This window comes from Mizuhopecten yessoensis, unplaced genomic scaffold (genome assembly GCF_002113885.1).
Source record: "Mizuhopecten yessoensis strain PY_sf001 unplaced genomic scaffold, ASM211388v2 scaffold4615, whole genome shotgun sequence".
In the NCBI taxonomy this organism is placed as follows: Eukaryota; Metazoa; Mollusca; class Bivalvia; order Pectinida; family Pectinidae; genus Mizuhopecten; species Mizuhopecten yessoensis.
In genome coordinates this window covers 336,455-350,951 of record NW_018405635.1, presented here as the reverse complement: position 1 = coordinate 350,951, position 14,497 = coordinate 336,455, and the positions used below count along the sequence as shown (strand labels likewise).

General features: G+C 41.3%; 1 protein-coding gene across 1 annotated transcript in view; it reads left to right on the top strand.

Annotated features, from left to right (window-relative positions):
- The window catches only part of LOC110449457 (leucine-rich repeat and coiled-coil domain-containing protein 1-like), a 43,377-nt gene that overhangs the window by 14,615 nt on the left and 14,265 nt on the right, over positions 1–14,497 (top strand). Inside the window, exons 8-12 of the mRNA XM_021496333.1 lie at positions 170–283; positions 6,029–6,123; positions 6,813–6,950; positions 8,813–8,948; positions 14,152–14,162. Coding sequence (XP_021352008.1) covers positions 170–283; positions 6,029–6,123; positions 6,813–6,950; positions 8,813–8,948; positions 14,152–14,162 — 494 coding nt within the window. The remainder of the gene's footprint in view (positions 1–169; positions 284–6,028; positions 6,124–6,812; positions 6,951–8,812; positions 8,949–14,151; positions 14,163–14,497) is intronic.

Below are 14,497 nucleotides of genomic sequence, written 5' to 3'. Positions count from 1 at the left end.
TGTATGATTTAAGGGACTGTTGGTGTAGAGTATATGTTGTGTATGATTTAAGGGACTGTTGGTGTAGAGTATATGTTGTGTATGATTTAAGGGACTGTTGGTGTAGAGTATATGTTGTGTATGATTTAAGGGACTGTTGGTGTAGAGTATATGTTGTGTATGATTTAAGGGTCTGTTGGAGCGTGATGAGGAGGTGAAACGAGCCAGAGAGGAGGCACTTAAGTTACAACACTGTCTGGAGGAACAGCTGGCAGAAGAAAGGGCCGTAACTCAGGATAACCAGGTACGCTGATGCCATGTTAAAACTCTGTGGTGATACACTGGAGAAACACTAACTTCTGAAACAACTTCATAGATTGAGCAAACATGAAATGGTAGAAACCACTGTCAAGTATGTCAAATGTATAATTTGACAGTGTCAGTCCAAGATAATTTATCACATAACTGACCCATTTTACTCTGTCATACGGCCATGTCATAAATCTGGTAATACATGTGTGTATGTAATATAAATTAAAGGTGCTGCGATTGGTCAAAGCCGTGGGATCCTATTCGTTCGTCACTTGTCACTACTGTGAACTTCATTAACTGCATGTTATAGGTCACCTGACCTTTGCTCAAGGGACCTATTCTAATAGCTTTCCGTCCGTCGTGCGTCGTGTGTAAACTTTTACGTTTTCAAATTCTCCCCAAAAACCAGTGAATGGATTTTTTTCAAACTTTGTCAGAATCATCCCTGGTAGATGAGGCTACAAAATTGTAAAATTGGGATTCCTACCCCAACACCTGGGGCCAGGGCGGGGCCCCAAAGGGAAAATTAACCAATATTTCAAAAATCTTCTTCTCCAGACTCGGAGGTACTACAGTTTTTTCTCTGCATGGAAAGAAAGATCATCAGGGGCTTTACTTAAATTGTAAATTTCAGGACCCCCAAGCTATTCATTCTCCCCTGGGGAGGGGGTAAAGTTTACTCTAGTTTATATAGGGAAATAACACTTTTGGGTATATTTTGACAACTTTTTCCAGGAAATTATTTTTACTTGATGAGAATTATCCATGGAGGAAGATGGTTTCAAATTGTAAAATTGAAATTCCTACCCCAACCCCTGTTGCCAGGGCGGGGCCCCAAAGGGAAAATTAACCAATATTTCAAAAATCTTCTTCTCCAGACTCAGAGGTACTACAGTCATTTTCTATGCATGGAAAGAAAGATCATCAGGGGCTTTACTTAAATTGTAAATTTCAGGACCCCCGAGCTATCCGTTCTCCCTTGGAGAGGAGTAAAGTTTACTATAGTTTATATAGGGAAATAACACTTGGGTATATTTTAACTATTTTCAGCAGAAAATTACTCAAACTTAAGTCAGAATCATCTTTGGTGATTGAGGGTATTACATTGAAAAATTGGCATTCCAGCCCAATCCCCAGGGGCTAGGGCGGGGCCCCAAAGGGAACATTAACCAATATGTTCAAATTCTTATCCTTTGATGACATGACAAGTATTGTATTTCACTGTTTTTGCTACTTGAAATGTTTATTTTGTCATTATTATATTTACTGCATTAAAAACTGTTCATTATTTAATAAAAATAAATAAATATATAAATGTTCTGTGATAAATAAAATCTTACATTTGTGTTCATGTCTTATTGAATTTATTAAACACATTCAACAATTTGATATGACACTTGCCAAAAGGCTCGCGTCCTATCAAATTATTGAACACATTCAATGAACTCAATATGACATAGACACTCATGTCAGATCCTGTAGGTATCACACTTAATATTTCAGTGTCAAATTTTTCAGTTTTTATAGATTTAATATTAAATCATGGAACTAACATTGACACCATATCAGCTAACTAAAATTCAACCATTTTTCATCATTTATTGCAAAAATATAAAGCTCTAAAAGCCAGAAGTAAAGATGTCTCTCTCTCTCTCTGAAACTCCAGGGGTAACGCTCGATTACGTTCTCTTCACCCCTGTCAGCATAGGAAACTCCTGGGGTAACGCTCGATTACGTTCTCTTCACCCCTGTCAGGATAAGGAAACTCCAGGGGTTACGCTCGATTACGTTCTCTTCACCCCTGTCAGGATAAGGAAACTCCAGGGGTAACGCTCGATTACGTTCTCTTCACCCCTGTCAGGATAAGGAAACTCCAGGGGTAACGCTCGATTACGTTCTCTTCACCCCTGTCAGGATAAGGAAACTCCAGGGGTAACGCTCGATTACGTTCTCTTCACCCCTGTCAGGATAAGGAAACTCCAGGGGTAACGCTCGATTACGTTCTCTTCACCCCTGTCAGGATAAGGAAACTCCAGGGGTAACGCTCGATTACGTTCTCTTCACCCCTGTCAGGATAAGGAAACTCCAGGGGTAACGCTCGATTACGTTCTCTTCACCCCTGTCAGGATAAGGAAACTCCAGGGGTAACGCTCGATTACGTTCTCTTCACCCCTGTCAGGATAAGGAAACTCCAGGGGTAACGCTCGATTACGTTCTCTTCACCCCTGTCAGGATAAGGAAACTCCAGGGGTAACGCTCGATTACGTTCTCTTCACCCCTGTCAGGATAAGGAAACTCCAGGGGTAACGCTCGATTACGTTCTCTTCACCCCTGTCAGGATAAGGAAACTCCAGGGGTAACGCTCGATTACGTTCTCTTCACCCCTGTCAGGATAAGGAAACTCCAGGGGTAACGCTCGATTACGTTCTCTTCACCCCTGTCAGGATAAGGAAACTCCAGGGGTAACGCTCGATTACGTTCTCTTCACCCCTGTCAGGATAAGGAAACTCCAGGGGTAACGCTCGATTACGTTCTCTTCACCCCTGTCAGGATAAGGAAACTCCAGGGGTAACGCTCGATTACGTTCTCTTCACCCCTGTCAGGATAAGGAAACTCCAGGGGTAACGCTCGATTACGTTCTCTTCACCCCTGTCAGGATAAGGAAACTCCAGGGGTAACGCTCGATTACGTTCTCTTCACCCCTGTCAGGATAAGGAAACTCCAGGGGTAACGCTCGATTACGTTCTCTTCACCCCTGTCAGGATAAGGAAACTCCAGGGGTAACGCTCGATTACGTTCTCTTCACCCCTGTCAGGATAAGGAAACTCCAGGGGTAACGCTCGATTACGTTCTCTTCACCCCTGTCAGGATAAGGAAACTCCAGGGGTAACGCTCGATTACGTTCTCTTCACCCCTGTCAGGATAAGGAAACTCCAGGGGTAACGCTCGATTACGTTCTCTTCACCCCTGTCAGGATAAGGAAACTCCAGGGGTAACGCTCGATTACGTTCTCTTCACCCCTGTCAGGATAAGGAAACTCCAGGGGTAACGCTCGATTACGTTCTCTTCACCCCTGTCAGGATAAGGAAACTCCAGGGGTAACGCTCGATTACGTTCTCTTCACCCCTGTCAGGATAAGGAAACTCCAGGGGTAACGCTCGATTACGTTCTCTTCACCCCTGTCAGGATAAGGAAACTCCAGGGGTAACGCTCGATTACGTTCTCTTCACCCCTGTCAGGATAAGGAAACTCCAGGGGTAACGCTCGATTACGTTCTCTTCACCCCTGTCAGGATAAGGAAACTCCAGGGGTAACGCTCGATTACGTTCTCTTCACCCCTGTCAGGATAAGGAAACTCCAGGGGTAACGCTCGATTACGTTCTCTTCACCCCTGTCAGGATAAGGAAACTCCAGGGGTAACGCTCGATTACGTTCTCTTCACCCCTGTCAGGATAAGGAAACTCCAGGGGTAACGCTCGATTACGTTCTCTTCACCCCTGTCAGGATAAGGAAACTCCAGGGGTAACGCTCGATTACGTTCTCTTCACCCCTGTCAGGATAAGGAAACTCCAGGGGTAACGCTCGATTACGTTCTCTTCACCCCTGTCAGGATAAGGAAACTCCAGGGGTAACGCTCGATTACGTTCTCTTCACCCCTGTCAGGATAAGGAAACTCCAGGGGTAACGCTCGATTACGTTCTCTTCACCCCTGTCAGGATAAGGAAACTCCAGGGGTAACGCTCGATTACGTTCTCTTCACCCCTGTCAGGATAAGGAAACTCCAGGGGTAACGCTCGATTACGTTCTCTTCACCCCTGTCAGGATAAGGAAACTCCAGGGGTAACGCTCGATTACGTTCTCTTCACCCCTGTCAGGATAAGGAAACTCCAGGGGTAACGCTCGATTACGTTCTCTTCACCCCTGTCAGGATAAGGAAACTCCAGGGGTAACGCTCGATTACGTTCTCTTCACCCCTGTCAGGATAAGGAAACTCCAGGGGTAACGCTCGATTACGTTCTCTTCACCCCTGTCAGGATAAGGAAACTCCAGGGGTAACGCTCGATTACGTTCTCTTCACCCCTGTCAGGATAAGGAAACTCCAGGGGTAACGCTCGATTACGTTCTCTTCACCCCTGTCAGGATAAGGAAACTCCAGGGGTAACGCTCGATTACGTTCTCTTCACCCCTGTCAGGATAAGGAAACTCCAGGGGTAACGCTCGATTACGTTCTCTTCACCCCTGTCAGGATAAGGAAACTCCAGGGGTAACGCTCGATTACGTTCTCTTCACCCCTGTCAGGATAAGGAAACTCCAGGGGTAACGCTCGATTACGTTCTCTTCACCCCTGTCAGGATAAGGAAACTCCAGGGGTAACGCTCGATTACGTTCTCTTCACCCCTGTCAGGATAAGGAAACTCCAGGGGTAACGCTCGATTACGTTCTCTTCACCCCTGTCAGGATAAGGAAACTCCAGGGGTAACGCTCGATTACGTTCTCTTCACCCCTGTCAGGATAAGGAAACTCCAGGGGTAACGCTCGATTACGTTCTCTTCACCCCTGTCAGGATAAGGAAACTCCAGGGGTAACGCTCGATTACGTTCTCTTCACCCCTGTCAGGATAAGGAAACTCCAGGGGTAACGCTCGATTACGTTCTCTTCACCCCTGTCAGGATAAGGAAACTCCAGGGGTAACGCTCGATTACGTTCTCTTCACCCCTGTCAGGATAAGGAAACTCCAGGGGTAACGCTCGATTACGTTCTCTTCACCCCTGTCAGGATAAGGAAACTCCAGGGGTAACGCTCGATTACGTTCTCTTCACCCCTGTCAGGATAAGGAAACTCCAGGGGTAACGCTCGATTACGTTCTCTTCACCCCTGTCAGGATAAGGAAACTCCAGGGGTAACGCTCGATTACGTTCTCTTCACCCCTGTCAGGATAAGGAAACTCCAGGGGTAACGCTCGATTACGTTCTCTTCACCCCTGTCAGGATAAGGAAACTCCAGGGGTAACGCTCGATTACGTTCTCTTCACCCCTGTCAGGATAAGGAAACTCCAGGGGTAACGCTCGATTACGTTCTCTTCACCCCTGTCAGGATAAGGAAACTCCAGGGGTAACGCTCGATTACGTTCTCTTCACCCCTGTCAGGATAAGGAAACTCCAGGGGTAACGCTCGATTACGTTCTCTTCACCCCTGTCAGAATAGGAAACTCCAGGGGTAACGCTCGATTACGTTCTCTTCACCCCTGTCAGGATAAAGAAACTCCAGGGGTTACGCTCGATTACGTTCTCTTCACCCCTGTCAGGATAAGGAAACTCCAGGGGTTATGCTTGATTACGTTTTCTTCACCCCTGTCAGGATAAGGAAACATATTCCAGGGCTACAGAGAACCTCAGTGAGCATAACCCGTGGAATTTCGAGGATGACGGAATGGCTGAAAAACCTCTCAGATCAGAATACTCTGTGTATCATTAAATTGTTAAACTTGATCATGTCTCATTAAATAAAGTGTATTTAATGGTTTCACACATTGAATACAAAATGTACCGTGTTTCACGAGTATCATCAGTCGAGTAAGAACAATACCGATATTCTTCTGGATGTCTTGTTGTCCTGTAAGTCTGTAACATCTCTCTACAATGGGTTATATCACCGTTTGGGCTAATAACTAACAAATGTCATTTGTAAGTTATGTATAACAGTTACATTATAATTACATAACCACTGTATCACACAGGACACACTGGAGAGACTGAGAGAAAGGAAACAGGACCTGAAACAACAGCTGTCAGAACTCCAGGGAGAACTGGACCAATCCAACCAGGCTCATAGGTCAGTTACCTCTCCTGATAACCCAAACAGGCTCATAGGTAAGTCATACCTCTCCTGATACCCCAACAAGGACCATAGGTCAGTTACCTGTTCTGATATCCCAACAAGGCTCATAGGTCAGTTACCTCTCCTGATAACCCAACCAGGCTCATAGGTCAGTTACCTCTCCTGAAAACCCAACCCGCTCATAGGTCAGTTACCTGTTCTGATAACCCAACAAGGCTCATAGGTCAGTTACCTCTCCTGATAACCCAACCAGGCTCATAGGTCAGTTATACCTCTCCTGATAACCCAACAAGGACCATAGGTCAGTTACCTGTTCTGATTACCCAACATCATAGGTCAGTTACCTGTTCTGATAGCCCAACATCATAGGTCAGTTACCTGTTCTGAGAATCCAACAAGGCTATAGGTCAGTTACCTGTTCTGATAACCCAACATCATAGGTCAGTTACCTGTTCTGATAATCCAACATCATAGGTCAGTTACCTGTTCTGAAAACCCAACATCAAAGGTCAGTTACCTGTTCTGATAACCCAACAAGGACCATAGGTCAGTTACCTGTTCTGATAATCCAACAAGGCTCATAGCAGTTACCTGTTCTCATTGTATTGTCCCTCCCTGAAAAAGCAGGAAATTTCTATGTTTGTCATTCTTTCAAAGTGGACTATAACTTTTTATCTTTACAGCATCCTGAACAACAAGTGGAAGGAGAAGTCCCAGCTGATTGGTGGACTGGAGAAGCAGGTACGGGAGATGAGGGATAACTGGGAAGGCAAGGAACGTAAACTACAGGACGAACGGGACAAGGCCATCCATGCTGCAAAGTAGGTTCATAGACTCTACAGGTTACATGAGACAATATGTAGGTCACTCTGGCCATATGATAGTTTTAGCACAAGTTTGTATCAGCTAAAAACACTTGTACTTACACCTAGTTTTAATGAGGTTCCATTAACTTAGCTTACACCTAGTTTCAATAAGGTTCCATCAACTTAACTTACACCTGGTTTTAATGAGGTTCCATCATCTTAACTTACACCTAGTTTTAATGAGGTTCCATCATCTTAACTTACACCTAGTTTTAATGAGAGTCCATCAACTTAATTTACACCTGGTTTTAATGAGAGTCCATCAACTAAACTTACACCTAATTTTAATGAGACTCCATCAACTTAACTTACACCTAGTTTTAATGAGAGTCCATCAACTTAATTTACACCTGGTTTTAATGAGAGTCCATCAACTAAACTTACACCTAGTTTTAATGAGGTTCCATCAACTTAATTTACACCTGGTTTTAATGAGAGTCCATCAACTAAACTTACACCTAGTTTTAATGAGGTTCCATCAACTAAACTAACACCTGGTTTTAATGAGAGTCCATCAACTAAACTTACACCTAGTTTTCATGAGAGTCCATCAACTAAACTTACACCTGGTTTTAATGAGAGTCCATCAACTTAATTTACACCTGGTTTTAATGAGAGTCCATCAACTAAACTTACACCTAGTTTTAATGAAAGTCCATCAACTTAACTTACACCTTGTTTTAATGATACTCCATCAACTTAACTTACACCTAGTTTTAATGAGACTCCATCAACTTAACTTACACCTTGTTTTAATGATACTCCATCAACTTAACTTACACCTAGTTTTAATGAGACGCCATCAACTTAACTTACACCTAGTTTTAATGAGACTCCATCAACTAAACTTACACCTAGTTTTAATGAAAGTCCGTCAACTTAACTTACACCTAGTTTTAATGAGACTCCATCAACTTAACTTACACCTGGTTTTAATGTCATAATATTTGGCTGAAAGCTTTGTTGGTAGGAACACGACAAAGTTTGAGAATGATCATGACCTTGTTCTACTTTTAAGGTCACAGGGGTCAAATATGTCAAACACTTCAAACGACTTCTTCTGAAGAACTGAAAGGTATAGAATCTTTATATTTGGCTGGTTATTTCCTGGGATAGAGCTCACCAAAGTTTGCGAATGAAAATGACCTCAACCTACTTTAGAGGTCACAGAGGTCAACAACATTTTAAAGGACTAAAAGGAATGGATTCATAAGATTTTGCTGGTAGCGTTTTGCAATAGAGCTTACCAATTTAAGAAGGAAAATGACATTGACCTACTTACAAGGTCACAGGGGAAAATATGTTGAGCAACTTCTGAAGAAGAATAAAAAAGCATAGAATCTTATAATAATATTTTGCTGGTAGTTTCAACAGATGGAGTCGACAAAGTTTGCGATACAGGCCCTATGGGCCTCTTGTTATCAAGTTAGATCCGTCCTTAAATGACCATAGCTGTTGATAGGATGTTAAACAATACTAAACCAAACCAAACTAGACTTAGATTTTGTCCCCTGTTGTGTGTTGAGGAAGTGGTACTTTCTGTATTGACTTTAAGTTCAGATTGAATCCTTATGTATTGGGAATGTGGTAAAATTCTGCAATGACATTGAATTGATATTGTGTCCTTGTGTGTTGAAGATGAGGTGTATTTCATATCAACATTTAGTTAGGGTTGTGTCTATATTTGTTGCCAATAGAGTAAAAAAATCACCTTGTCTTTCAGTTCATCTTTTTTCTTCCAAAGAAAACCAATGTATTAATGTTGTAAGTTAGACATACCGTCATTGAGGGGAACATCTGCCTTGTGTCATTCACAGTGTTGCTATAGAGAAGCTGAGAAAAGTTGACGACAACTTCCGGGACCAGCTGGAGGCCAAAGAACAGTGCCATCAAGAAGAGATACTTGTACTTGAGCAGGCCAAACAGCAAGAAGTTGACCAGGCCTACCAGAGGGTGGGTACAGAACATAGAATTGTGTTCAGTTGCTTTAAGCATTGTCAGCTTGTGGAATTTTTCCAAAAAAATCCTATGTTTTAAAATATTTTTAATTATTTATGGGTTTTCCAACTAGAAATTCACAAGTTATATCAGTAATCAGTTTCAATATTTCTCTATGAGATATTGTAAAGTTGCTGTAAAGTGAAGTTTAAACATGATGTAGCCAAGCTTATTTCAGAGAAATTCCTATGTTTTGAAAATGCGTATCTAAAATGAAGTTATAATTAGAACATCTCCTTGTGAACACCATTGAATTCCAAATAATGCTTACTAATATAGTCCAAAATGATACTATTAAAAGTAAGTAATTTCGACCACATTAGTTTTTAATGGGGATTAATACCCAGGATGTTTTAATTAAAGTCATTTTAGCTGATCACCTGCCTTGTGTGAGCTTGTACCATGACATAGCATTGATATCAACATATCTAGAACCAGTTTATAAACAACCAAGGGACCTACCAAATTTATTGACCCACTTTCAAGGTTGAAGGTCAAAATTGTCAAAAATGATATAACTTGGCCTTTAGTATGCTATGATAAAGTTTGTTTAAATGAATTACTTTGACAATTTCAAGGTCAAAGGGTTCATTAATTTGTAAAATTTTGAACAACTTTCCTCAACTTTGACCAAGAGGTTTAGGTTGTTGGTATATTTTGCCTGAAGTGGGCACGAGGGAGGGTTATAAAATTTGCTCTTATATGTGTAATGATCTTGATTTACCTAAAGATTTTCTAATATCCGTTAAAACTCTGGCTTTCAAACTAGACCCATGTTTGTAACTGGTTACTCAGTAGGAAGGTATTGGAGTGATTGGTCAGTTTGGTAATCAAACAATAAACAACAACAAATATGCTGTTAGTTTAGCTAATGTACTATTCAAAACGTATTTCTATGCTTTGTTAGTCAAACAAGTGTGAACTCTTTGTGAGTCAAACAAGTGTTTACTCTTTGTGAGTGTACTCTTTGTGAGTCAAACAAGTGTGTACTCTTCGTCAGTCAAACAAGTGTGTACTCTTTGTGAGTCAAACAGGTGTGTACTCTTCGTGAGTCAAACAAATTTGTACTCTTCGTGAGTCAAACAAGTGTGTACTCTTTATGAGTCAAGCAAGTGTGTACTCTTTGTGAGGCAAGTGTTTATTCTTTGTGCGTCAAGCAAGTGTGTACTCTTTGTGAGTCAAGTGTGGTCTCTTTGTGAGTCAAGTGTGGACTCTTTGTGAGTCAAACATGTGTGGACTCTTTGTGAGTCAAACATGTGTGGACTCTTTGTAAGTCAAACAATTGTGTACTCTTTGTGAGTCAAGCAAGTGTGTACTCTTTGTGATTCAAACAAGTGTGGACTCTTTGTGAGTCACGTGTGTACTCTTTGTGAGTCAAGTGTGGTCTCTTTGTGAGTCAAGTGTGGACTCTTTGTGAGTCAAACAAGTGTGTACTCTTCGTGAGTCAAACAAATTTGTACTCTTTGTGAGTCAAACAAGTGTGTACTCTTTGCGAGTCAAACATGTGTGGACTCTTTGTAAGTCAAACAATTGTGTACTCTTTGTGAGTCAAGCAAGTGTGTACTCTTTGTGATTCAAACAAGTGTGGACTCTTTTTGAGTCAAACAAGTGTGGACTCTTTGTAAGTCAAACTTTGTGAGTCAAGTGTGGACTCTTTGTGAGTCAAGCAAGTGTGTACTCTTTGTGAGTCAAACAATTGTGTACTCTTTGGGAGTCAAACAAGTGTGTACTCTTTGCGAGTCAAACATGGGTGGACTCTTTGTAAGTCAAACAATTGTGTACTCTTTGTGAGTCAAGCATGTGTGTACTCTTTGTGATTCAAACAAGTGTGTACTCTTTGTGATTCAAACAAGTGTGTACTCTTTGTGATTCAAACAAGTGTGGACTCTTTGTTAGTCAAGTGTGTACTCTTTGTGAGTCAAACATGTGTTTACTCTTTGTGAGTCAAACAAGTGTGGACTCTTTGTTAGTCAAGTGTGTACTCTTTGTGAGTCACACATGTGTGGACTCTTTGTGAGTCAAACATGTGTGTACTCTTTATGAGTCAAGCAAGTGTGTACTCTTTGTGAGGCAAGTGTGTACTCTTTTTGAGTCAAGCAAGTGTGTACTCCTTGTGAGTCAAACAAGTGTGTTCTCTTCGTGAATCAAACAAGTGTGAACTCTTTGTGAGTCAAACGATTGTGTACTCTTTGTGAGTCAAACAAGTGTGTACTCTCTGTGATTCAAACAAGTGTGGACTCTTTTTGAGTCAAACAAGTGTGGACTCTTTGTAAGTCAAACAAGTGTGTACTCTTTGTGATTCAAACAAGTGTGGACTCTTTTTGAGTCAAACAAGTGTGGACTCTTTGTTAGTCAAGTGTGTACTCTTTGTGAGTCAAGCCAATGTAGTCAAACAAGTGTGTACTCTTTGTGATTCAAACAAGTGTGGACTCTTTGTGAGTCACGTGTGTACTCTTTGTGAGTCAAGTGTGTGCTCTTTGTGAGTCAAACAGGTGTGGACTCTTTGTGCGTCAAACAAGTGTGTTCTCTTTGTGAGGCAAGTGTGTACTCTTTTTGAGTCAAGCAAGTGTGTACTCCTTGTGAGTCAAACAAGTGTGTTCTCTTCGTGAATCAAACAAGTGTGAACTCTTCGTGAGTCAAACAAGTGTGTACTCTTCGTGAGTCAGCAAGTGTGTACTCTTTGTGAGTCAACCAGATGTGTACTCTTCGTGAGTCAAACAAGTGAATCAAACAAGTGTGTACTCTTCGTGAGTAAAAAAGTGTGTACTCTTTGTGAGTCAAGTGTGTACTCTGTGAGAGTCAAACATGTGTGGACTCTTTGTGAGTCAAACAAGTATGGACTCTTTGTGAGTCAAGTGTGTATTCTTTGTGAGTCAAGTGTGTACTCTGTGAGAGTCAAACATGTGTGGACTCTTTGTGAGTCAAACATGTGTGGACTCTTTGTAAGTCAAACAATTGTGTACTCTTTGTAAGTCAAGCAAGTGTGTACTCTTTGTGAGTCAACCAGATGTGTACTCTTCGTGAGTCAAACAAATTTGTACTCTTTGAGAGGCAAGTGTGTAATCTTTGTGAGGCAAGTGTGTTCTCTTTGTGAGGCAAGTGTGTACTCTTAGTGAGGCAAGTGTGTACTCTTTGTTAGTCAAGAAAGTGTGTACTCTTTGTGAGTCAAACAGATGTGTACTCTTCGTGAGTCAAACAAATTTGTACTCTTTGAGAGGCAAGTGTGTAATCTTTGTGAGGCAAGTGTGTACTCTTTGTGAGACAAACAAGTGTACTCTTTGTGAGTCAAACAAGTGTGAACTCTTTGTGAGTCAAACAATTGTGTACTCTTTGTGAGTCAAACAAGTGTGTACTCTTTGTGATTCAAACAAGTGTGGACTCTTTGTGAGTCAAACAATTGTGTACTCTTTGGGAGTCAAACAAGTGTGTACTCTTTGTGATTCAAACAAGTGTGGACTCTTTGTGAGTCAAACAATTGTGTACTCTTTGTGAGTCAAACAAGTGTGGACTCTTTGTAAGTCAAACAAGTGTGTACTCTTTGTGAGTCAAACAAGTGTGGACTCTTTGTAAGTCAAACAAGTGTATACTCTTTGTGAGTCAAACATGTGTGGACTCTTTGTAAGTCAAACAAGTGTATACTCTTTGTGAGTCAAACATGTGTGGACTCTTTGTGAGTCAAACAAGTGTGTACTCTTTGTGAGGCAAGTGTTTATTCTTTGTGAGTCAAGCAAGTGTGTCCTCTTTGTGAGTCAAACAAGTGTGAACTCTTTGCGAGTCAAACATGTGTGGACTCTTTGTAAGTCAAAAAAGTGTGTACTCTTTGTGAGTCAAACAAGTGTGGACTCTTTGTAAGTCAAACAAGTGTGTACTCTTTGTGAGTCAAACATGTGTTTACTCTTTGTGAGTCAAACAAGTGTGTACTCTTCGTGAGTAAAAAAGTGTGTACTCTTTGTGAGTCAAACAAGTGTGTACTCTTCTTGAGTCAAACAAATTTGTACTCTTCGTGAGTCAAACAAGTGTGTACTCTTCGTGATTCAACCAAGTGTGTACTCTTTGTGAGTCAAACAATTGTGTACTCTTTGTGAGTGAAACAAGTGTGTACTCTTTGTGATTCAAACAAGTGTGGACTCTTTGTGAGTCAAACAAGTGTGGACTCTTTGTGAGTCAAGTGTGGACTCTTTGTGAGTCAAGTGTGGACTCTTTGTGAGTCAAGCAAGTGTGTACTCTTCGTGAGTCAAACAAGTGTGGACTCTTTGTGTGTCAAACAAGTGTGGACTCTTTTTGAGTCAAACAAGTGTGAACTCTTTGTGAATCAAACAAGTGTGTACTCTTTGTGAGGCAAGTGTGTACTCTTTGTGAGACAAACAAGTGTACTCTCTAAGAGTCAAGCAAGTGTGTACTCTTCGTGAGTCAAACAAGTGTGTTCTCTTCGTGAGTCAAACAAGTGTGTACTCTTTGTGAGGCAAGTGTGTACTCTTTGTGAGTCAAACAAGTGTGAACTCTTTGTGAGTCAAACAAGTGTGTACTCTTTGTGAGGCAAGTGTGTACTCTTTGTGAGTCAAGCCAATGTGTACTCCTTGTGAGTCAAACAAGTGTGTTCTCTTCGTGAGTCAAACAAGTGTGTACTCTTCGTGAGTCAAACAAGTGTAAACTCTTCGTGAGTCAAACAAGTGTGTACTCTTCGTGAGTCAAACAAGTGTGTACTCTTCGTAAGTCAAACAATTGTGTACTCTTTGTGAGTCAAACAAGTGTGAAATGTTCGTGAGTCAAAAAAGTGTGGACTCTTTGTGATTATGTTTTACATCCGACTCTTAAAAGTGAGCTCTACTTCACAAAGTTGACATTTCTCAACTTTTTATTAAGTGGTCAGTCTGAACATTGTTTTAATTACCATCAATTCCAATTTTGGTCTCATTATTATCGATATTCTCATAAGGGTAATCATTGATTTTCCGTGGGTTACCCCAGTGTATTGATGTTTGGTTGTGGTATTGACAGGTGTACACTGTGTATTGATGTTTGGTTGTGGTATTGACAGGTGTTCACAGTGTATTGATGTTTGGTTGTAGTAGTGACAGGGGTACACAGTGTATTGATGTTTGGTTGTAGTAGTGACAGGTGTTCACAGTGTATTGATGTTTGGTTGTAGTAGTGACAGGTGTACACAGTGTAGTGATGTTTGGTTGTGGTATTGACAGGGGTACACAGTGTATTGATGTTTGGTTGTAGTAGTGACAGGTGTTCACAGTGTATTGATGTTTGGTTGTGGGATTGACAGGTGTACACAGTGTGTTGATGTTTGGTTGTGGTATTGACAGGTGTACACAGTGTATTGATGTTTGGTTGTAGTAGTGACAGGTGTACACAGTGTATTGATGTTTGGTTGTGGTATTGACAGGTGTACACAGTGTATTGATGTTTGGTTGTGGTATTGACAGGTGTACACAGTGTATTGATGTTTGGTTGTGGTATTGACAGGTGTACACAGTGTATTGATGTTTGGT